Source organism: Labeo rohita, chromosome 4 (assembly GCF_022985175.1).
Source record: "Labeo rohita strain BAU-BD-2019 chromosome 4, IGBB_LRoh.1.0, whole genome shotgun sequence".
Lineage (NCBI taxonomy): Eukaryota > Metazoa > Chordata > Actinopteri > Cypriniformes > Cyprinidae > Labeo > Labeo rohita.
In genome coordinates, this window is record NC_066872.1 from 21,808,353 (window position 1) to 21,834,735 (window position 26,383).

General features: G+C 35.3%; 1 protein-coding gene across 1 annotated transcript in view; it reads right to left on the minus strand.

Annotated features, from left to right (window-relative positions):
• ptprr (protein tyrosine phosphatase receptor type R) overlaps window positions 1-26,383 on the minus strand; it is a 34,284-nt gene that overhangs the window by 4,314 nt on the left and 3,587 nt on the right. Inside the window, exons 3-7 of the mRNA XM_051107662.1 lie at window positions 16,144-16,287; window positions 13,538-13,648; window positions 6,811-7,160; window positions 3,874-4,063; window positions 3,583-3,667 (exon numbers count right to left, since the gene is read on the minus strand). Of these exons, the coding sequence (XP_050963619.1) occupies window positions 3,583-3,667; window positions 3,874-4,063; window positions 6,811-7,160; window positions 13,538-13,648; window positions 16,144-16,287 (880 nt within the window). The remainder of the gene's footprint in view (window positions 1-3,582; window positions 3,668-3,873; window positions 4,064-6,810; window positions 7,161-13,537; window positions 13,649-16,143; window positions 16,288-26,383) is intronic.

Below are 26,383 nucleotides of genomic sequence, written 5' to 3' on the forward strand. Positions count from 1 at the left end.
TAATTTGCCTGGTACTCGGTACTACCAATAAAGCTGAAGGGCTAAGTTTTTAAAACTTCACTATCCAATTGGTACCAATTAAAGTACCAGTACTTTCGTCAATGCTTGTAGCACTTTTATAGTGTTTATTGTCGTTCTTAAAGGGATAGTTCACCCAAATATGAAAATTTACCCAATATTTAGTCACCCTCCAGGCATCCTAGGTGTATATGACTTCCTTCTTTCAGACGAATCCAGTCTGAGTTATATTAAAAATTATCCTGCACTTCCAACCTTTAGAACAGCATAGACAGGTTTTCCTCTTCATCAGTCCAAACCAATAAAGTGTATCCATCCAAAATAAAAAGTTCCTCACATGGCTCCGGGAGGTGAATAAAGACCTCCTGTAGTGAATCCATGCATTTTTGTAAGAAAAATATCCATATTTAAAATGTAAGAATCACTTTAATCTAGTTTGCGCTGACTACTGTACTCGGAAGCACGTCGGTACTGCGCATGCGCCGTTTAGTCTCCAACAAACCAGCGTTTGTTTATGGGAGCAAAGGAAGCAAAGTTTTCTTATTTTAGTAAAGGAGAACCAGTCTCTTCTTGGTTTTTATCAAAACCCTCTGACATTTTTCTCTGACAATCCTCGTTTTAAACTTCTAATTCGTGACCATTGTTTTGTTTTGGTTTCTCCATGGCGCGTTTGCACTCGTCACATCCGAGTAGCGCATGCGTACCACCGGCATCTTTCTCCATCGCCCTTCTGTGTACAAGCAGTTGCCGCAAGCTAGATTAAAGTGATTCTTACATTTTAAATATGTATATTTTTCTTACAAAAATGCATCGATTCGCTACAGGAGGCCTTTATTCACCCCCTGGAGCCATGTGAGGCACTTTTTATTATGGGTGGATGCACTTTATTGGACTTGTTTTGAACTGATGAAGAGAAACACCCGTCTAGGGCGTTCTAAAGCTCGGAAATGCCAGGACAATAACTCTGATTGGATTTGTCTGACAGATAGAAGTCATACACACCTCGGATACCTGGAGGATGAGTAAATAATGGGCTAATTTAATTTTTTGGGTGAACTGTCCCTTTAATGTTTGGAAGATCACTGTCTGCTTTCAGGAAAATTAGTTACATAATGGCAGAAGAATTATCAATAAATAAAAAATTCAATACACAAGTTAATTGACCACATCATCAAGCTATCCATTAAAGGGAACCCTGGGTATTATGACATGTATGGCTTAATATAACATATTATGTCTAATTCTGAAATATTTAGTATAAAACCCATGAAAGATTTATGCTATTTTAAAAAATCCACATTGTTTTATACATATTTTGGACTATGTGGGACGCTGGTGCTACCTGTTGCTATTTTTGCCGCACCACAACTCGGAAAATAATATACTGATACGATGACCACAGCTACTGAAAGAGCTTACAGGTGGCGATGGATATAATCGTAAACTTAAACCAAGTTGTACTATCGATTTTCCCCCTAGGAGTCTAAATGCCCCAGATATCGAGTGAAATCTATGCTGAGAAACTCCTTCAGTGGCTGCGGCGTCATGACAAGCGCCAACATGTTTACATCTTGCCAGGATTGCATCTAGCATTTCTTGTCTCTGCTGTATGTAAGCTCTTTCAGTAGCTGTGTTCTACTAAAAGCCTCAGGGCTAAAAGGCATCAGGGCTAAACAGGACATGGGTGTTTAGCAAGTACAATTGGTTCACATGCGTCTTCCCATTCTTTGCTCCTTTGCTCCATTCATTAAGAAAAGCAGTGAAGACCTGCATCAAATATACAATGTGCATACAAATGCACAGTCCAACACATTCTTAGTCCTCTCTCCTAACTCTTCTCCTGTTTTTCTGAACTACTCCTCTCCCTCTGCCAGGCATTATTTTTTTGCTCTCTCTGATTTTTTTGTGTTGTTCTGCATCCACAAAACCAAATCAAAGAGGTCTTTTTTACTCTATGTTGTTGATGTAATGGAAAGAGCTTCAACACCTGACTATTCCTCAAACTGAGAATGGAATCAGCTTTTCTAAATATTTCAGTGATCTTGTTACTTGAAGGTGCTAATCAGTTGTTACAGTATTTTATATAGAGAGAATTTTTTCAATACTTTTTGAGCTGTTGTTGTTGCAGAAGTAGAAGCTTACAGATTTTTTCAATTGCTAACAAGCATTTACCAATACTTAAAGTACTTTTTCTAAACTCTTAACACAGCAACACACCTACATCACACAATTAACCAAACAGTACATTTTGTGGCCAAAACCACATTTTGTTAAATGAATACAAACTCTACATTTCAAAATGCTGAATACCCTTTTCTACATGTACTAACTCTTTCAAAACACAGCAAACCTGATTCAAAATAGAGTCATTCAGTCAAAACATTACCACTAGTTTCTATCCAACAGAAACATATAGTCAATCATAGTACAGTGACTGTCAAAATACTAACAACTGATGGCTTTACAAAAACTGCATTGCTTGTCATGTTTCAGTTCTGCCTATTTTTTTCTGTAATTTAGCCTTCAGTTTACCTTCAGCTGAAACCCGTTTAACATTTTTAAGTGTTGAATGCGTTTGTTCTTGGCAACATACTACTGAATGAGTCAATGAGTCACTTTATAGAACGTACAAGAGAAAATCCAACATACATGGCCTTTGGTTACTATGCAAACTTGTTTCTGTCACAGTATAAGAAAAATAAAATAAAAACTAATCTTTTGATCTCACAATTCAGACTTCTACTGGAATTGTGAGTTTACATCTTGCAAATCAGACTTTATCAGAATTTTGAGAAACTGTAAATTCACAATTGCAAAAAAAAAAAAAAAAATCTGAATTGTGAGATACAAAGTCAAATTACCCTTTATATTACTCAAACTGAGAATGGAATCAGCTTTTCTAAATAATTCAGTGATCTTGTTACTTAAAGGTGCTAATCAGTTGTTACAGTATTTTATATAGAGAGAATTTTTTCAATACTTTTGAGCTGTTGTTGTTGCAGAAGTAGAAGCTTAATACTATATTTAAGGTTTGGAACATTAGGTCTTCATTTCTGACATGCTGTGTTTAAGCATTTGTAAATAAGACTAAAAAGATCTATGATTTTGGTTTTGGGTAAGCTTGTATGAAAAGAAAATGTAAGCATTTTAGAAACATGATAATTGATTGCATATTGTGTGAAAACAGCACAAATTGTTTTAATGGTATGGTCACAACAGACGGATGTTGTGCTAATTGTATTTAGAGTTTTGAAAATGTGACTAGAGATTGGACAAAAGGATGTTAGCAACTAAAAAACTGTAACATCATAGAAATAATGGCGTCCCCCACAGTCCAAAATATGTATAAAACAATGCTGATTTTTTAATTGTAATAAATTGTCACATATTTAATTCACGTTAATGTCACGTCTTAATGCTCTGGGTTCTCTTTAAGCTTGTTGCTGAATATACTTGACAATGTTGTCTTTCTGTGACACTGATATGGTAATAAAAAAGATAAACACAACGCAAAGTAAAATGAGACACATTTAAATGCTATTCAATGGAAATTCTGATACTAACTTGGCAAAATGGTCTTGTATCTATTTTTTGATCCATGATTTGGGATATCCAGTTCTTTCTGATCCACAAAGTTCATTGGAATTTCCTGTGGATAAAAAGTTATACACTCTGAACCACGTACAATGGAAATTGTCAGATTGCTATAACATAAGCACTGAAAGATGTCCCACATGATTAAAATACACACTATCTGAACCCCAACTGTCTGGAATTCCCATGATTAAGTAAAGCCAAGCTGGACCATATTAATGCTAAACTTTCTTATTAGTGGCACATTGGCATGTTACTTACAGCAAACTCTGTGTGTAGCATCTGTGTGTTCATTGTGGTGTCACGAAGTTGTTGCCGTGAAAGGACCCGACTGGCTGACTGTAGGTATTCCTGAGTTGCCCGCTCACGAGGGGTCACAACCCCACTACTCAAAGGCTCCACCGAACCCAAAGCGCTCATATCCAGCACCAGCGAGACATTAGATCCACGTCTGCATGAGACACAGAGACATAACAAAAATATGTGGAAAACAAAATTAACAAAACACCGTCAGGAAAATGTAGTAGAACAGATCTACCTTTTTCTTTCACCTACTGACATAATAAATTAAAAAATGTACTAATGGTAAATTATTAATCTAATGTTCTAAGACAATGGTTCTCAACTCCACTGCTCTGCACATTTTATATATCTTATAGTCAGAGATATCGCCTGTGGCTGATGCCTTTGACGATAGCAAGGCGATTATTATCATTATCCGTCCAATATAGACTGGGCGGCTAACTTTAGCAATGCAGTGCAGAGAGCCGCGAGGTGGCTGGTATAGACTCAAAGGCACAAATCACAGTGAGCGGGAGTGGGTGTTTTGGGTGGGAAGCATGCAATCTGTAATTGCATGCAGTTGCTGATGCTCACGAAAGCATGCAATCGCTTTCTTATGCGCTTTGTTTTTCTGTTTTACTTTCACTTTCAAAATCAATCCCGTTAAGCAAGGAGGAGAGAGGATGGAAAAGGTGGGCACAGTAACTGGTTTTGGGGGGGAAAATGTAAGCATTAGTAACTTACAATGTTTCTATTAAATTGTTATCATGTTAAACACAAATGAAGTCATATTGAAGACATTGGGCTGCTTTTAGCCTTATGCTGGTGTTGGGTTATTAGCAGGCAATGAAACTAAGTACGTAAGGAATTAAATAAATTAGCACGACAATATCGTCTATCGGCGATCTCACAGGCTGACGATAGGACGATATAAAAAAAAATTAAGCATATATCGCCCAACACTACTGGAATGTGAACTGGGATCAAAACAAGGTATGGTGCACCAAAGTGAACGTAACCCGCTTTAGTGATTTATAGGGATGTGACGAGATCCGATGTGTCTCGCGAGACCAGTCGGATCTCCCGAGATCTCATGAGGATATCCTTGCAGTTTTGCAGTGTTTACATGAGAGCTGTATGATTGATCCTTAAAAGATCGAGATCTCGATTCAAACACCCATACGATCTTATTCCTGAATGACAACGATTTAACTGTCTATTATGACTGTTTCACATCGCGAGTGTCAGTGGAGTGTGAGAAGCACCATTTTAATGAATCATTACGCTTCCAATGTGAACGCTGTCATTCACTGCTATGGGCGGCGACAAAACACGCGCTGCTCATGCTCCACTGATGCTTACGATGTGAAATGCGTTCAAGACACTGAAAACTGCGTTCGTGCTTTTAACCACATTATAATCATTATTTCAGTGTTACAGTCATTTAAATAAAATAAGTACTGGGATATATAGTTTATATAGTTTATAGTTTGGGTATAAACACTTATTGTCTACAGTAGCGAATAAAAACGAAAGTACCTTAACACTTGTATGTATTGTAACGCTTATCCTCTTCCGCCAGGAGGTGGCAACAACTGCCCGTTTAAAAAAAGTATTTCATTGAATCATTTATTCAGGAGATTCCAATAGTCAAACAAATCTTAATGAATTGAGACACTGACTCCTTCATTGATTTTTTTATTTAGTTTAAATTAATATGTTTTTAAAAGACTTAAGCAATGAACATTTTGTCAGAACCACTTGTAAATTATGTTACGTTATTTATCTCAATCGTGACAGAATCATGGTCTCCAATTTATTAAAAAGAACTGGGATTTTCAGTTTATCCAGAATCGTGAAGCTCTTGTTTAAATGTTGTTTATTACTGCATAGAATTTATTAAAATGTAAGTTTAATTTCATTAAGTTCAAAATGCACCTATATATTTTTTTTTTGCATTTTGTCTTTGTCTTCTGAATAAAATACTATTTTGCCTATATATAATCACTGAGGATTTCTTTGAAAAAGTTTAGAAATCTCGTCTCGTTCTCGTGAACTCAGTCTCGTGTCTCGTCTCGTCTCGTAGGATAAGTGTCTCGTCACACCCCTAGTGATTTATACATGACATTACTGTTTTGTTTTCTGTCTGCAGCAACACATGTTGGAAAGAACCAGAAATTTTGTGAGACTGAAATACGATAACGTCAATGCTATAATGTGATTGGTTATTAAGGCAAACATGATCCAACTTAGCCATTACGCTTTCTCCAATAGTAAGTAATACAGACCCTCTCATCTCTCTATAGAAAGGGAGAAAGTAAAAGGCAGGTGAGTTTAATCAAGGTTGGTGCTAAACTCTGCAGGATAATGGATCTTGAGGGCCAGAGTTAAGAACCCCTGTCACAATATGTATTTGGCTTTGTTTTGTCATTAAAATCTAGTTGCTTGACACGCTAAGATCTCTGAATTCCATTATGCACACTGACGTCCAGGTATGCCTCACTAACTCGATGTTTGCCATAAACAGAATCAAACTTGTCGCAATGTCACCTTGACAAAAGCAGATTCTTCTAAAAGTCTCCTTTATAAAAGGAGTTTACATAAAAATAATAACATGTGAATTTAAAAGTGTGACAGTGAGTAAATAGTGACATCCTTTTTTTTAATTAACTATTCTATTAGGGTTCTATTATGCTTTTACACTTTCAGCTTCCTTCAATGCTGCTGTCTAAGCATGAAACAGATCTGCAAAGTTACAAACCACAATGTCCACTCCCAAGGGAGTTATTCTCTATGTATCAGTCAGCACTGTTTCTGAACTCCTGCGAACGCCTCTACATACATTACATCTTTTAAAAAGGGCATAAAAGGACCCCTTTAAATCAATCTTTCATGCAGTCTTTCATGAAGTCTTACCGTTCCTGCAGGCCTGCAACCGACTTCATCCTAAAGGGTGAATGTGTGGAGGACACAGTGGGTTTGAGTTCAGCCACGGAGTGGCCAGGTGGGCACTGCGGCTCTGACGTGGTCACACTGGAATGAGTCTGATGGATGCTGATGTTACAGGATGGGGTGCTTGTGCTGCTGGTAGAATGGGTGGCACTGGGTTTGGAAGTCTGGTTGGCCTGGACCATACTGTTCTTGAGGGTCAGAGGGGGCTGAGCACCATGAACAGGGATGGGTGCCAGTTGCACGTCCAGACTGGGTGGGGATGGGTCTTTAAGCTGCTGATCCAAGAACTGCTTCTCCTTTAGTCGGTAAAGCACCTGAGGAAAGGAAATATTACTTTATAATAATCTGTTACTCACAGCTGGTTATAGGTTAAATCTCACAAAAACATGTCCAGGTCACTCTAAATCCGAAAAGAAATTATATTTTACATATAGAAAATGGTCGAATAATTTTCTCCCACAATCTCCCATAAATGATTACTGTCATTACTGTAATGTTTTTTTAATTAATTGCAGCATAAAAGTAGCACATATATATAATTATAATTATAATATTATATCTTAATACTGTCAACATTTTTTGCCATTATGAGAAAGATATTTTTATATTATTATATTTAAGAATGTAGAAAAGTGTAGAGAAAACATAAAAAAAAAAAACAAACAAAAAAAAAAAAACATTTTGAAATCAGTGCTACATGACTGAAGAAAACAGAGAAAAGGGAGTTTCCCTGCACTTTTGATTTTGTTGGCGTTCCCTTTGTCGATCTGTACATATACTACAGACAACTTTGTACTGTTAGTGCAGCACAAATACACGTTATTCACACATAAAGATGCAGGACACACTGGCTGACCTGGACTGCACAAATATGAATATATATATTTTGCAGTAGTGCATGAGACTGCAAACATCTATTACTTAAATAAAATATAGCATAACGGGTCAGGAGAAGATATTTATATTTAGATTTTTTATATTTATTATTGTTTTTATTATTATTGGTGGGGTAGTCCCAGCTCAGCTTAATAAGAGCGATTGTATACATGTAGTGATAAAGCTTCATTTCAAAACATTTTTCCAGATTCAGAATAAACATTTAATCCAAACAATTCCAGCAAATTTTGCATTTTTTTAAAATGCACTCAATACATTCATGTGTAAATGAAGATATATTTATATGTAAATTAGGAAATATAATAATTATATTTATAATATACAAATTAATAAGTCAATTCATTTTATATTACTTAAATGATTACATTCACATATAATTAACATGTTATAATAATTTAAATGTATTAATCTAGTCTTTACTGTCTCATGATCCTTCATAAATCATACTAATATGCTGATTTGCTGCTCAAGAAACATTTATTTTTTATATCAATGTTGAGAATTGTAGTGCTGCTTAATGTTTTGTTGAAACCATGCCACACTACCAAAGTCTGGAGTAACTAAGATTTGGGGGAAAAATATTCACTAATGACTATTTTGAAATGATCAATGGTGACAGTAAAGACATTTATAATGTTACAAAAGATCCATTTCAAATAAGTGCTGTCCTTATAATGTTTTATTCATCAAAGAATCCTACAAAAATGCATCATGGTTTCCACATAAATACTAAACAGCAAAAACAGTTTTCAACACTGACAATAAGAAGCGAATAATTCAGCACCAATAACAACTGATAAAAACTAGGCACCATATCAGCATATTAGAATGATTTCTGAAGGACTTTTTCCAAATGTATTAAAATAAAATATTTCGCTTTTTTAAATTGTAATAATATTTCACATATTTTCTACTGTATTTTTAAACAATTAAATGCAGCTTTGGTGAACGTCTTTCAAAGAATAAAAAGTATTTGGTTACACTTTATTTTAAGGTGTCTTTGTTACAGTGTAATTATACATTTAAGTATCGAGTAATAATTAACTACATGTACTTTGTTTGTCTTAGGGTTACTTGCATGTAATTATGCAGAATTAATTGTCATTATAATGGTAAGTGCATGTAACATGTAACAAGGACACCTTAAAATGAAGTGTTACCAAATATTTTATTTAAAAAAAATATCATAGGTAACACGTTACAATAAGGTTCATTAGTTAACATTAGTTAACATGAACTAAGAATGAGCAATACTTCTACAGCATTCATTAATTTTAATGTTAAGTTCTGCATTTACTAATGCATTTTTAAAAAAATCACAAGTTGTGTTTGTTAACATTAGTTAATGCACTGTGAACTAACAAGAACAAACAATGAACAACTATTTTTATAAACTAACATTAACAATTGCTGATTATTTGTTCAAGGTTAGGTAATACATGAAGTAATGTTAACAAATTACACCTTATTGTAAAGTGTTACCCATAATTACATATGTGACCCTGGACTACAAAACCAGTCATAAGGATAAATTTTTCGAAATTTACATTTCGAAATACATCATCTGAAAGCTGAATAAACAAGCTTTCCATTGATGTATGGTTTGTTAGGATAGGACTAACAGAATATCCGGCTGAGATAGAACTATTTCAATATATGGAAGCTGAGGGTGCAAAAATCCCAAATAAATCCCAGCGACTTAAGACTGGTTTTGTGGTCCAGGGTCACATATATTATATAATAAAATTAATCTACAAGTCACGGTAGTGTGTTTATACAGTAGGTAAAGTTCCCTGTATTCCACAGTTGACTGTTAAGATCTCACAGGACATTTCATCATACAGCATGAGCTACACAACACTTCCTCATCACTACTTGCCTCTAAATGTTTCTACACTAACCTCAACAACCTTACTGCTGTTACACTGCTGCTCTTAACCATATTCAACAACTTAGCCATCCATTTTATATCTGTGTAAATCATTCATTACATGTACTGTACCAGACATGGTTGCTCTATTAAGGAAAGAAACAAGGCAATGACTAAAATAATACAATTATACAGTTACTCTGCTTTTACTATTTATGAAAAGTTGCAGAAAACAATGACAAATAAACACATTCAGCTCATGATTAAAGCCAATACAATACTGTGGACATAACTTCATCTACACAATTCAAAGTCAAAGTAAAAGTAGGTACCCTAGTAAAGAAAATAAATTTAAAATGCATTTATTTTATACTAAGTATAGTTCAAGTCTATTTACATATTTACTGACATATCACTTGAGACTTACTGATATAAAAATTATTTTAAAAAATGAACTTTATTTGGAGTGCTACTTGTGCACAATGCACATTTCTTAAAATTAAGCCTAAAATATGTTTTAATGTCACTGTTGATGAGGATTGTATGATCTTTAAATAATATCGGTCTTAAAATGGAAAATATTTAAAGCGTACCTAAAGTATACTTGCAATAGTTCCACTTTAGCACAATCAAATATACTTAAGTATATCTTTAGTTGGACTTTAGCAATAATTCCTCACAATTAAAGTGCATTAAGTACAAAATTAGTTGTTCCAAATTGGCAGACTTTAAATATATCAATTTAGTATACTAAAAGTGCAATTGAAGGGTATTTTAATTAAGTACATAATATTGAAAATGTATTTGTAGTATACTTAGCATGACATAAATGTATTTTAAATACATTTTAGTATATTTATTTTTCACTAGGGTGTCAACAAAGAAACCAGGCCATGTAAAAGCCAGGGTATCTAGTCTACACTTTTGACAATGCAAATTTATCAGTAATTATTCAAATCAGAGTATGTTTTCTCTCCTGAAAATAAATGTGATCACAACTACATCCAGGAATTCACAGGTTTCCCACAAGAGGTCTCTATCTCATCACTATGAGCTGTGTTGCATAGTTTCAGTGCATCCTTAGGCCTGACCTTAAACTACCAAACTTCAGTTTTGTAAAACAATACTTTCATCTTATCTGGAACACAATGTGTTTTTGGACTGTGTAAAGACATTTGCAAATGCATTTGGCAGACAGTTTTCACAATTTATACTCTCACAGCGATTCATAGCTGACACCTAAACACTTAATAGAAACTGCTATATGTGACCCTGGACCACAAAACCAGTCATAAGTAGAATGGGTGTATTTGTAGCAATAGCAAAAAATACATGGTATGGGTCAAAATTACAGATTTTTCTTTTATGCCAAAAATCACTGGGATATTAAGTAAAGATCATGTTCCATTAAGATATTTTGTAGATTTCCTACAGTAAATATATCAAAACTTAATTTTTGACTTGTAATATGCATTGCTTCGTTTGGGCAACTTTAAAGGCAATTTTCTCAATATTTTGATTTGATTTTTTTTTTTTTTTAATTCCAGATTTTAAAATAGTTTCAAATCATACATCAATGGAAAGCTTATTTAATCAGCTTTCAGATATGTCAGATGTGTAAATCTCAATTTAAAAAAAAACAAACCCTTATGAGGTTTGTGGTCCAGGGTCACATGTAATGTAGATTATTTGTTAATGTACATTTAAATAGTTAGAAATGTCATAAAATGTATTCATATTTGAATGCACAAACTACTGAATTGTCCAATCATAACAAACCATACATCAGTGGAAAGCTTATTTAATCAGCTTTCAGGTATGTCACAGTTTAAAAGAAGCTGACCCTTATGACTGGTTTTGTTGTCCAGGGTCAGATATAATGTAGATTCTTTGTTAATGTACATTTAAATAGTTTAAAAAAGTCATGAAATTTCATATTCATATTTGAATGCACAAACTACTAAATTGTTTATATTATTTTTGACAAATCATTATCAAGTAATTTAGCGAGCCATGTAATAATGTTTATTAATGAGTGCTATTATATTAAAAAAAAAAACTACATTATTTGTTGTAATTTACCACATTTGATATTATTTGATATTATATATTTTTCATTCTGCTTTCTTGGAAATAATGAGATTAAATGTCATTTTCTGTTGTGTTTTATTTTTCTGTTTAGTTTTATATATCTAACAGTCCGCTAATGCTGGGTTAAAAAAAATAAAAAATAAAAAATAAATAAGTAAATGTTTTACAGATTATATTTTACGCATATTTACAGTCAAACCAAAATGTATTCAGACACCTTCAACATTTCTCACAGTTTATTCACCATAGATTAGAAAATGGCAATAAAATAAAACAAAGACTCAACGTTAAACTGTGTCAGGACAAATTCATCTTGATAATGTCAGATAATTTTGACAGAAAGGTATGTAATGGATTACAATCAACCAAACATTCAGACAACTGTTCGTATGACAATATTTACACAACTATCAATACTTTGTTGACCAATTACCAAACCATGCTTAATTTTGTTCAGTCTGTGGTGTAAAAAAGTCGCATTAGCAATTAAAGAAAAAACACTTCAGCAAAACATGGTCAAGTCAAAGTGTCTGAATAATTTTTGGTCCCAAATCATTATTATTTTTACTGGTAGTCCACTGTATGAGGAAATTTTGGGTATAATATGTCACAGTTCACTTTATTTTGCTATCAAACTATTGTTACGTTTGCTATCATAATCTCAAAAAAGGTGTGTGAATAACTTTTGTTTTGGTTTGTATATTTTTTATTATATTTTTATCTTATATAGTTGCCTTAATTGCTGGAGTGTCCCTTGCAAGAGGATCATTTTATTTGGCATTTGAAAACCCATCCTGTTCTTGTATTTACAGAATCGCAATGCTAATAATGCTTCAACAGTCCCTGTCATTGTGAGCAGCTCACAGCTTAACATGGTAATTATTCCTTAAGCTCATCAGTCCATCAGCGCCAGAGAGTGTGGGTGCTCTGAGGACGGTCTGTGATGTCATTACCGGACTTAAGATAGACTTAAACGTTAAGAGCAAACGTCGACCAATCAGAGGGCAGAGTCAGGTGTGATCAAGATGGCAGCGCTGATCCTTTTAAAGTGCTGAACCACCAGAGGAAACCATGCGACTTCCTCTGCCACAATACATCCGTTTTGCAATGACTCTTTCTGTATCATATCCTGTGTCTCTGCATCTGTTCGGGTCTTTCTCACAATTACTCGCTGTATAATATAACCCGAGTGTCTTTAGTCAGACTTGAATCATCTGAGTTTAATGTTAATAAACCGTTGGTGTTTACTTCACATGGGTTTCTGCTGAGACAAGCATTAAACAGGAAGTATTTAAGCTGCTACAAGGGAATTAATATTCAATATTTAAAGCTGTGGGACAACAAAATAGCATCTCTTTAATATCTTATTTATTTATCTAAGACACCACTGAGATGAAATTTTGAGTAAATGGAGACAGTTAATGATCCGAATTTGAATCAACACTGAACTGACTTTACAGCAGAATTTGAATTTGCCTCATATTTGAAGAAGTTTGAATCATTGATTCTTTTATTTTATTACTGTAAAGCAACTAATATGTATTGTATGAAGTGGAGTACAAATAAGGTTGGCATCTCATCTTTCGCATTTCATTTCAAAGTGTTACTATCTATGACAACTATCTACTTATTTGAATCTATTACAGATTTGAAACAATAAATCAGCAAAAGATATTTGAGAACTCCATTTGGTTTCCTCCGATAATGAAAAAAGCATTTCATTAATGCAAACTCAACACCGTGCACGTATTTTCTTTCAGATGGTTGTATCTTCCCACATAGCATCACACTTGAAAATCAAGCATATGATAGAAGACTTTGAGAGATACGTACCATTAAACAGGTGAAGATAATGATGAATATTGTGAGGCAGATAACCAGCACATAGAAGCCGTCTTTACCCCAAATGCTGTTCTTCTCATGGTGGTCTTTGAAAACAGTCTTCTGCTCAAAGCCAGACAGAAAAGAACATCAGCGGTCTTAAGACCCAACAATGTCAAACCTCGTTTGATTTGCAGTGCTCCATCAGGCGTGAAGTTTGAAAGCCCTAACATACATTTATACTGTGCTTGAGTAAAAGTGATACAGGGATCAACAAGTGCGATCTTAAGGAAGACATTGACATTGGGTTAGACAGAGGCTGACTCCACCCCTAAATCTGCCCACACACACACACTGGATGACACGTCCTGCAACACAAATGCACCTGTACTTGCGTAGTTGACAGCAGGGTCCTGTGAGGTGACATGCTATACATTTAGTTTATTAATATTAAAAAAAAAAAAAACTCTTTTGTGTTTCATAACTAATTACGTCATATGATTGAACAAACTACATTAAAATTACTGTACTTAAAAATGTACTTGTCATACAGCAAAATGCTAAAACTACAATAATTATAGTAACAATAATTTATATAATCGACTGTTTATTATTAGCACTGGGCAATGCAATTAATCGTGAATAATTGCATCTAAAATAAATAAAGTTTTTGTGTACATAATATATGTGTGTGCACTGTGTATATTTATTATGTATAAAGACACATACATACAGTATATATTTTGGAAATATTCACATGTACTTACATGTATAAATTTATTAGGGCTGGCAAAGGATTAATCGCGATTAATCACATACAAAATAAAAGTTTGAGTTTGCCTAATATATGTGTGTGTACTGTGAGTAATTATTATGTATATATAAATACAAGCACATTCATGTATATAATTAAGATATATTTACAAGTATATTTATTAATTATAATTTTTATAGAATTTATATTATATATAAATACAAATATTTTTGTACAGAACATATTTCTCTTAAACATATACATTAATTTTTGTGTATTTATATATACATAATGATTACACACAGTACACATGCATATATTAGGCAAACTCAAACTTTTATTTTGTATGCGATTAATCACGATCGTTTGCCAGCTCTAATACTTATATTAGTTTAATTTATATTATATATAAATATATTTAATATATAAACATGTTTTTCTTAAATATATACATGCATGTGTGTGTATTTATATATACATAATAAATTTACACAGTACACACGCATATATTACTGTATTTACACAAAATTTTTTATTTTGGATGTGTATTATATTATATTATATTCACTATATATATATATATATATATATATATAAATGCCAAATATTATGTGCTTTGATGCATTATCAATGTATTATATGGTGTTTTTTTAATATTACTGATATATTACTATAGTTTTTGTGATATAGAATATTTTATTTTAGAAAATGTTATATTTTCTGTTTTCACTTAAAGTTAAACTAATGAAAATAAGAAATCTTGCCTTAGAAACTAGCTGCAATAAAATTAGTTTTTAAAATGTAATTTTATTTCAGTTAGCTGTATTTTTATTTTATTTCAAAATAAAATAATGGTTATAGCTTCAGTTATAATATCTCTGCTGTACGTTCTAAAGTACATGTGAATATAAAATTAACTTAAAAAGTGAAGGGTTTATTTGCAAAAACAGATAACACTGTTTTTTTACATTTTAAAAAATCATGTTTTCATGTTATCATGTTTTACTGTGTTTTATTGTGTTAATTAGCTGTATTTTTTAGTTTGCTTTATATCAAAATAATCCAACTGCAGCTCGATTAAGATTAATTGGAATTCACAATGAAAAAACATGATTTTGAAAATTGTTAAAAACAGAGTTTACTGTTGTTGCAAATTAACTCTTCAAGTATAAATGCAGCCTTGTAGGCAATTTGGTGCAACAAACAATACCTTCACAATAACTTTCCGTAGCACTCTGTTGATGTGATTCAGCCCCTTAAAGGTCATTATGTTTTTGGCTAATATAACTTAAAATCTTCAAATAACTAATTAGGTTAAGGAGTTACGAAGAGAAAAGACATTTTGGGGGTTAGATCAAGAAGAAATAGCTCCTTAAAGGCATAGTTCACCCAAAAATGAAATTTTTGTCATCATTTACTCACCTTCATGTTGTTCCAAACCAGCAACAGTTTGGTTATCGACATTCTTCAAAATATCTTTTGTGTTTAACAGAAGAAGGAAACACTTAATATTTTGCCACTCTTTTTACAGGACGTATTTCAAAAACATTTTTAAAACATTAAAATTGTGTCAGAATGAGTATTAGGGGCCTCCAAAGTCTTAGTCAACACAGCTCAAGACAGCCACAGGAAGCTAAAAAAGCTGGACATCCTGCACAAATATGGTGCAGGCTGACAGTGGCTCTCACTACGGCCCACTGATGCAAATCGGATATGTTTGCCAGAAAAGGTCAATATGTAGGAGGCAGGACTGTCAGTCTGCTACCATTTTTAGTCACCTAATGCTATGCAGTGCAACGACAGTACATTTATGCAGTTTTACAGCTGACTATAACCTCATCCCAGGAAATGTTGAGACACAAACCTCAGTGGATGCCTCAGTGGTGGCAAGCGGCCCAGAGCTGTGGTGAAGTGTGTTGATGTTGAGCAATCGGATCATTTCCTCATGGGCCACAGGTTCTGATGCTCCGACAGACGACACGTACAGCTCAATGTCATCATTTTCCTCCTAAAACCATGAAGAATAGTGCATATACGTTACAATTAAACATTTGAAGTCAACTGAACAGTCTTAATTTAACTGTTTTACCTGCAGTATGAACTTTCATTTTTGGATTTTCTTTATTACAACATTTAATAACTTCAGGAGTGATTGGGGATGGTGCCCTCTGGTGGTGCAGAAGCTACAACATCAGATCTTACTGATAGAGGAACAGAGACATAAAAGATCACAAGAAACCTTTTGAGACATAAAATCTTTCATTGACTGTGTCTCCCAAACCACAAGGGGAACTGAGAGAAGCAAAAGAACAGGGACAACCCTGTGTGATGCAATGAAAGATTAAACATTTGCATAACTTTAAAGGCCTAATATCAAAAGGAATAATATTTTCCTTGATCTTTTGAGATAAGAGATCATTGAACACTGAAAACAATGAAATACTGTAACTTTCAGAAGTCATAACTTCCTCCTCAGTCAAAAAGAGTTTTTATTAAAACTAAGGGGTGACAACGATTCGTTTTGAACTTCTGTGGCTTCCTGATGTCAGACAGATGAACCATAAACACATGACCACATTTACACGTCATTAACGCCTACTCGATTACGAGAAACTGTTCGGTTTCGGTCACAGTGAGATAATGAGGACTAGAACAGATACTATTTATTTGTATTATATAACTGACAAATTAACATTTGCATTCAGTGTAAACAAGCACAACAAATAAGACTGGTTAATTGTAAGAGTCAGAGAGAGGGTGTGACATGAAAAAAATGGCTTCATTTAAGTTAATAAATTATCATTTTTGGCATAAAAACATAATAAAAATTAAAATATGATAATGATTAATGATTAAAAAAAGGTATGTACATTCAAAAAAGGTATAGTTCTGTCACTGGGGTGAAACCCTAAGGTACAAAAGTGAAAAAGTACTTTTAAAGTACTAAAATGTACCTTTAAGGTAGTAATATGTACTGTTTAGGGGTAGGTAAGGTACATTTTTTTTTGACAGTGTTTGATATAAGATTTTATAAATGAATATAAAAATCTTATATAATTGCACAGAAAAAATAATTATAACAATAGAAGGTTCTCCTGCAGTTTCTGTTGTTATTTCTCCATGCCGGATCATCTTTGTTTTCGTTCTCATTAAAAGTGCTGCATTTTGATTCCTTCACCTCAGAACTGCTGTGACAGAAGACAAAACTGTCTGCATCCTCCTCCTGGAACAGGAGGAATGCTTTCTTGGGGGCCACATGAGGAAATTTTTAGATCTAGCCTAGCTGACCCACCACCCAGACAACTGCCTATGCCTTTATGTCATAGGCCATTTGTTCGCTCTTGCCTTTAAAATCACCACATACTGCACGTCTACATACCTAACACGTACTATGCACGCGGATGACACCACCATTTTCAAAGATTCCCATATTGGGCGTTTACTAAGAAACAACAACAGCTGTGTTTTCAAAAACAGGCGGCGAAGAATCACAAAAACCAGAAAACAATCCGAGTCAAAGCAAATAGGCAGGGCTAACACTAACTAACTAAGGCTAACACAGAACACGCTACAGGCCAACAACAATCAGCAAACTTGAAGAGAGAGAGAGCAACTTATATACTAAACAGGGAAACCACATGACAAAAAAAAACAAACCAATGAAAGCAGACACAAGTAACCAAGGAACCAATCAGGACATGACACATGCAACTGAGGAACCAATCAGAATATAGCACACAGACAAGGGTCGACACACAGTCGTAACATAGCCCCCCCTTAAGGAGCGGCTTCCAGACGCTCCAAAACAAACAGTCCAGGCGAGTGGTGGAGCAGAGCGAGGGACCACCATAACAGAGCTGACGAGACCGAGGATTCTCGCGGCGGAGCAGACGGAGCAGGAGCCCTCCAGGGCAGAGCGGACAGAGCAAGAGCCCTCCACGGCGGAGCCGACGCCCTCCAGGGCGGAGCGGGTGGCGCAGGAGCCCTCCAGGGAGAGTTTGTTGGCTGCCTTCATGGCCGTGACAGGACGGGCAGAGAGTTTGTTGGCGGCCACCTCGGCCATGACTAGACGGGCAGAGATTCCAAAGGGAAACGCCGCCCCTTTTGGAGGTTCTACAGCTGGCGCTGCCACCTCCAGGGGCACTGGCGCAGACTCTCGGTCAGATGGGGCCTCAGAAGCAGACTTGAGGACAGACAAGACCTCTAGAGCAGACTTGTGATCAGACGAGACCTCTGGAGCAGACTTGTGCACAGACGAGACCTCTGGAGCAGACTTTGTGACGGTCGAGACCTCTGGAGTGTAGTGTGCGGCCCACACACACAGAATGGTGATCGCCATCACACTGGTAGACATGATGTAACGAGGCTCTGGGAGGTGAGACGAGACGTGACTAGGCTCTGGACAGACAGACGAAACGTGACGGGGCTCTGGGAGGTCAGGCGAGATGTGACTAGGCTCTGGACAGACAGATGAAACGTGGCGAGACTCTGGGAGGTCAGCTTTGGCTTTGCTTGACTCAGGAACAACAGCTGTAACTTGACTTGACTTGGGTAACACAGCTTTAGCTTTGCTTGACTCAGGAACAAAAGCTGTAACTTGACTTGACTCAGAAAACACAGCTTTAGCTTTACATGGCTCAGGTGTGGCAGCTGAGACATGACGGAGCACCGTTTTCGCCGCCATTACGTGAGCGCGTTCCGATGCGGCCGCCATTTTGAGTACGGGCGGCGCGGTTGCCGCCATTACGAGCGCGCGCTCTGGTGTGGCCGCCATTCCACGAGCGGAATTCAACACCGGAGTAGCAATCATAATCGCCGAATGACCCGAGGTTTGCGGCTGACTTAATGTCGCGGCCGCCATTACTGCGTTGTCAGGTGCCTCCTCTGTAACACCCACAGCGAATGACAAGCTAGTGAGCAGAAGAGCAAAGTCCAAAAATTCACTTAACAAACCTCGAGGGCTACTACGTATAAGGACTGAGCGTAATGGTTCATTGAGTCCATGGCAAAATAAGTCTATCAGTACACAGTCCGGGAGATCAGAGTAATTGATAATGTTAAAAAAATCTTGAATGTGGTCCTCAAGTGACCGATTACCTTGAGACTGACGGGCAAAGCTGATGACTGGGTCCATGTTTGAGCTGGGCTGTAGAATAAAGCTGCTGGATCCGGGTGTGGCTGATTGTTCTGTAACGTTTGGAGTAAAGGCGACTGTGATGTGGATCCAAGTGCAGAACTTTATTAAAAGCGTAGTCAAAACAGGCAGGGCCAACAACAGCAAACAGAAACATCCAAGGTAATCAAAAGGGTAATCCGAAGGACAAGCTGAGGTCAGGGCAGGTCGCGAAGAATCACAAAAACCAGAAAACAATCCAAGTCAAAGCAAATAGGCAGGGCAAGAAAACTAGGAACAAAGGAAAACTAAGGCTAACACAGAACACGCTACAGGCTAACAACAATCAGCAAACTTGAAGAGAGAGAGAGCAACTTATATACTAAACAGGGAAACCACATGACAAAACAAACCAATGAAAGCAGACACAAGGAACCAATCAGGACATGACACATACAACTGAGGAACCAATCAGAATATAGCACGCAGACAAGGGTGACACATGACCAGACAACATGAGAGGCAACATAGTCATAACAATACTACTACTACAACAATTATTACAATTTTGTTTAAAAGCGTAATCATCAATTTTAATAGTAAACCCATTTATTTGTCAAAAATAAAGAGTAACTCTCAATTGATTATAAGATAAATGAAATTGTTTTATGCCTTCATTTGCACTGTACTCTAAACTAAAACTATCTGAAATTTCTAGTGTCACATAGGCACAAAATGATGACAAAATGTATAAATTTCAATAGGCTACTGAACTAAGTGGCTATTATGGTTATAGTTTTATGAAAATAGTAACAATTAAATTATTTACACTTATTATATACAGTGTTTTTTTTTTAAGTTAATCCACTGATGTGCATTAGATGAACTGAATAGTCAACTCTACTATTTTAGGTTATGTTTTAGTCATCAGAAAAGAATTAATGAGGAATTACGAGAGGTAACGGTGTTACACATACATTTCTAACATGTAAATTATTGAAGCCAAATACTTACATTTTCCCAAGCTGTTTAGCTGTAGTGCAGTATTCATAGGTTTAATCAAGAAGCATACAGTCAGCAGGGATGCAGTGGCTCCACTTTTAATTTTCTCTTTATATTACCCTTAGTGTAGATGGATGCACAGAGGTAGACAAGAGAAAGAAGTGCAGTGTGGGAGTTCTACGCTCAATTAACACCAAGGAAGGCAGTTTTCGTCAGAGCCCTTGTTATTCTTAATTTTGACATTAATCTGAATTTTTACACTAGACATATATATCGCTTCAAAATATTGGTTATTGGTCTACTTGATCTGTAATCATCGGTATCGGCATCGGCCCTGAAAAACACATATAGGTCGACCCATATGCTATATTCATTTTAGTATCAATAATATGAAGGGAATGTGAGTTTGAATTCTTTGTTAGAATAATACTTTACAGTAAAGCAACCATTGTTAAAATCCTATAGGTAAGATGACCAAAGCTAAACAGTATCACAGCACTTATTAATCAAGGTCAATAATTATTTATAAATGATAAATGAACTAATACATGTTTAGTATGTTGTCATTACTTACTAAATTGTTTTCAATTCACTTATCTTTTGAGGCTGGTTATTTGTCACCTATGGTATTGATTTAGTATCGATACCGAGGTATTAGATTCTGGTGTCGTACTGAAACCAAAATTATGGTATCGAGCCATCCCTGATGTGCAGTGATGAACCATGTAAAATATACCAGGAAAAGTAAACCAGAATGTTTGTTGAACTCAGCAGTGATAAGAGAGCAGGATCCAAATGGAGATTTGTTAATGTTATAATAATAACATAAGTACACAAAACCAGGAACCAGGAAACAAGGAAACAAAACTGAGTGAACTAAAGAAAACCAAAATGTACAAGACTTGAACAAAAACTAGTGATGTGGAGACAACTCTAAATAGCCCTGTAGAGTTGGGGTTGACTTTGGCACAATAATTAACTTAATCTGTCAGAAATCGTTCACTTGTTCACTCATTTTTGTGTACCCTATATAGTGTATGGCGGTTTACTGCAGTATATCAGGAAAGAGTGAACAAAATGACTTGTCACACAATATAATCCTATTTTATAAAATTTTAGTTTATTCAAAAAAAGTAACTTTAGTAACACAACTTTTTAGTAACACGGTAACTTTACATTGTAATTGTACATACCTTTGTGGTTTCATTTATGGTACATTAATGCAGTAAATATTAATTTAATTTGCCATGGTTACCTTAATTTGTGTTCATAATAATTAAACTAATTATAATTTTAAAAAGCCAATATGAATAAACAGGGTAATAAGTGTACAGTATTGTATGCATATAGCATTATTTTTAGTATAGAACTCTCCTGTCCAAGCAGTTTTTGGAGTATAATGGTGCTTCAAATCATTTCTTATTAAGTTGTATGTACAAAATATGATAACACAGTACAATTACAGCAGAATACACTATCAATAACTATTCAATTTACAGCACCTTCATAAATTTAATAAAAACACACCTTTTAAAAAAAAATACCTAATGCACATTTTTATTTATTATTTCATAGAGGTAGAGAACAGCAACTACAAAACAACTGATAGGCTAATTATCACTTCAATATAATGTCATCTCCAAATGTAACTAATTTGGGCATTCACGTCAACAATGTCTACACCAAGGTTGACCAATGATGTCAATGCTGTCTATGCTGACGTTTCACAGTGACCACTGCAAAAAGAACCAATTTGTACTTTGTGTCAGAAGTAACAAAAGTAAGTGGAATTTGTCATAGCACTTGGTGGAAAATTTGCAGTTGGAATCATTAACTATTGCCCACAGTACTATACTTGTATAGTCCACTGAATGAGTGAATGAAAATGAGTGAGCACATTTTGGACACCATCTTCTGGTGAGATGAGGTAATTCATTTGAAGCTACACAGTACATGGAATATGCATCAGTTGTACACTAATTATTAAAATGCATTAGAGGTTGGTGATATGGCAAATATATCATTATCATGCTTTTTTTTTCAGAAAAACCACGATTCATGATCGTGAAAAAGGTCAGAATTGTAAGATAAAATAGTTTAATGTCAAATGTTATAGGTTTAAATAGTATTTCATACTGTAACTACAGTATAGGGCTAATATAATATGTTCCCTATGAACTGCATATGTGCCTATTATGTAATGTATTATGCATTATGTATGACCAATTGTTTAAATCAGATTTATGCTTTAAAAAAAGAGTAATCATAGCAGGTTTCATCCATTAGCCTGTCCTTTTAAACATCTGCATAAAGCTTCAAATAGCATTTTTGACAAGAGTATTTGTCATCAGCATTCTGATTCTGATATCCAAAGGCACAACAATACCAGTTTTACTCCACTTGTTACCATTGTTTTTTTCTGCCACCACAATGCGTGCGCATCTGCAAGTGACGTAACTGTGACATCTACTCCAAATTGGTCTATAACGTCACCAAGGCTCGCCCAATCGGCCTGATGGGTGTGCTACAGCAATTAAAAGCATGCAATTGCTTATAATTGCTCAACCATTAGTCATAGGTTCAAGTGTCTTATGTTGTTGTAGTCTTTGGGTCACACTGAACAAAACTAACTTTTTGGGTACTTTGTATTTTTTTGAAAAGCCTACTTTTTGTGAACTAGTCCTTGGTTTTTCACCAAATCAGAACCAAACCATTGCAGGAACATTCTGTGTAGAGTGAATATCAATAATTATCAAAAAAACATGTAGAACTTTCGAAAATGTTTGAAAGGGACAGGGCAGCTTTTACTAAAATGGCTATAACTTTTGAATAGAATGAGATATCTTTGCCAAACCAAAAACACGTATGTAAGAGCTGAATCTGAGGTCACATAAAAAAAGTCACGGAGCTTGGCCACTAGATGGCGTATGACTCACAGCCCTAAATTCTGTGAGAATTTTTAATGAAATCGGCTACTGGGGGACGATATCTCATTTTTCAAGGGCGTAAACGATTGTATATTGCATGGTTTTTTCACACATGCACACAATATCAATATAATACGATAGACCTTCTCATTCCGAACAACTTTGTCTCTAGAACCACTGCTGTCAATCAAACCGTTTGTTAAACAAATTAGAAGATGTAAAAAACCTACTTTTGCAAACAGTACAACTTTCTGGACTCTCTAGGTCAATACTTATCAAAAAATGTTGAAATGTACACTTTGGTAAGCTATAGGCGGCTTGTTCAAATATACCCAAAAACCTATAACGCCTAAAAGAAAGTTCAAAACTTTCTGAAACCTGGTGAGCCCATGCCACAGGTGATTTTTAACAAGCATGCAAAGTGTTAGGGAGATCGGCGCTATAACAGTCTTATAACAGTATTTTTTTCCTACTATCAAACTCAGTGGGGACGAGCACCTGTTTGGTTACTCACATTCTTTAAAATATATACTTCTGTGTTCAGCACAAGACAGAAATTAATACAGGTTTGGGACGACATGAGAGTGAGTAAATAATGTCAGCATTTTAATTTTTGGATGAATTATCCCTTTAATGACAAGCTGCATCATGTTTAGTACTATTAGTTTGCTGTCACTTTAAAACCTGCACACATCTAATACATATGCATAAATTTTTCTGGATGCAAAAGAAAGTTAGTCTAGTAATCAGGCGCTGTTTGAAAAGCTTTTTAGTGTACGCACACCTCCGATGTATACGCTCAGAAAAAGCACATGTCAGAACAGCACACAAATTAAATGTTTAACTGGCAAGGCTTTAAAGCACATGCGTATAATGTACTTTTGTGATTGCAAAGTGCAGCGTCCCATGAGTAAACATCTGATGTGAATGTATGTTGCGTTGTACAGTATATAGAGACGGAAGTGGACAATCAAAAATCATGATATCTCACACCCCTAAGGTGCACTGTGGGATTTCACTCGATAATGTTTAAAATGGTTTTGGCTACACATCTACAAATGGTTGCCATCTCACGTAGTGCACTATATAAGAGAATGGGGGCAGTTTTATGGTTGTGCAATTCATGAGGACCTAATGAAAGAAGACAATAACACAAGGCAACTACAAACTAAAAGTCAACATAACAAGAGCAGGACATACATAACAAACAGGGTTGATGTTGATTTCATGTTGACTTTAATTACCACCCACACTGAAGTAGCTCTCAAACCTGCATTCATTTTGACAGGCAAATTGCAATGACCTTTTGTGTACTGAGCACATCCCGTATTAAGCTTCAATGGCATTAAAGCAAATAAATATATAAATGTGTGACTCTCACAGGCAGTGCTGTGCGCTGAAGTGGTGATATATGCGAGCTGTGATTGATTTTTTTGGACACCTCGTGGGAGTGGGGAAGCTTCCAGAGGTCTCGCATCAGGTGCATTAGTGTAATTGGCTTTGAGGGTAAGAGAGTTCATCTTCCTCCACCATAAAACACATTCCCCTCACTGTGATGATCACAAATACACATACACATCATTCAATCTGGTATGTACAGACAGTTGCCAAATATCCAGCACCAGACGCAATGTCAAATCTAAGGAAAATACATTTACTGTTATTAATACACCTAAACCACAATACAAAACACCTCAAATCACAAAATTATTGAGGAAAGATGCATTGTTACCTTATCTGTTTTCTAAACACATATTATTTTTTTGATCTCACAATGTTAAAGGAGTCCACTTCCAAAACAAAGATTCACATATAATGTAGTCACCCCCTTGTCATCCAAGATGTTCATGTCTTTCTTTCTTCAGTTGTAAAGAAATTATGTTTTTTGAGGAAAATATTTCAGGATTTTTTTCCATATAATGGACTGATATGGTGCCCCAAGTTTGAACTTCCAAAATGCAGTTTAAATGTGGCTTCAAACAATCCCAAATGCAGTTGTAAACAATCCAGCCGAGGAAGAAGGGTCTTATCTAGCAAAACGATCGGTTATTTACATTAAAAAAATACAATTTAAATACTTTTTAATCTCAAACGCTCTTCTTGTCTCACTCTCCCTGAACTCTGTGTATTCTGGCGCAAGACAGTTAGGGTATGTCGAAAAACTCCAATCATATTTTTCTCCCTCAACTTCAAAAATCATTTCAAAATCATCCTACATCGCTGCAGAAGTACCAACACAGTCTTTGCAAAGTGAACATGCAAAGAAGATCAAACACCTTTAACAAAAAAGGTAAAACAGTGATATAGGACAATTTTGAAGTTGAGGAAGAACATGAGATGGGAGTTTTTCGACATACCCTAACTGTCATGAACCGGGAAACAACAGAGTTCAGGCAGAGTAAGACAAGGTGAGCATTTGACATTAAAAAGTATATAAATTGTATTTAAACTATATTTTGGAAGTTCAAAATCTGGGCACCATAGCAGTCCATTATATGGAGAAAAATGCTGAAATGTTTTCCTCAAAAAACGTAATTTCTTTATGACTGAAGACAGAAAGACATGAACATCTTGGATGACAAGGGGGTGAGTACATTATATGTGAATCTTTGTTTTGGAAGTGGACTTCTCCTTTAAATCAAAGTGTCATAACTGAATCTTCCAGTAAAAACATTAGACTTCTCTCTGGTGATGTATGCAGAACACCTTCATTTCAAAATCCAATCAACAACCAGTGCGTTGAAACCAAGTACCAAGCACAACTACTTTGTTTCATCATGACTTTAAGTGATCAGACAGGTGAATAAATCCAAAAGACTTACACTGAAAGAGGGACCAGAGCCATGTCTAGAGACCAGCAAATCATAGAGAGACAAGGGTGGACTCCTTTCATGCCAAGACAGCTATAATCAAACTAAAAACCCAGAGACGAATTCCCTGAAACTACAGTTGCAACTATGAACGCGAGTTCCATCATTTGCAACAGTTCAACAATTTAGTGTTTTCAGAAAGTTGCAAAAGCTACTTGTGGTTATAAGTGTAGTTTCTTTGGACTTGAATAG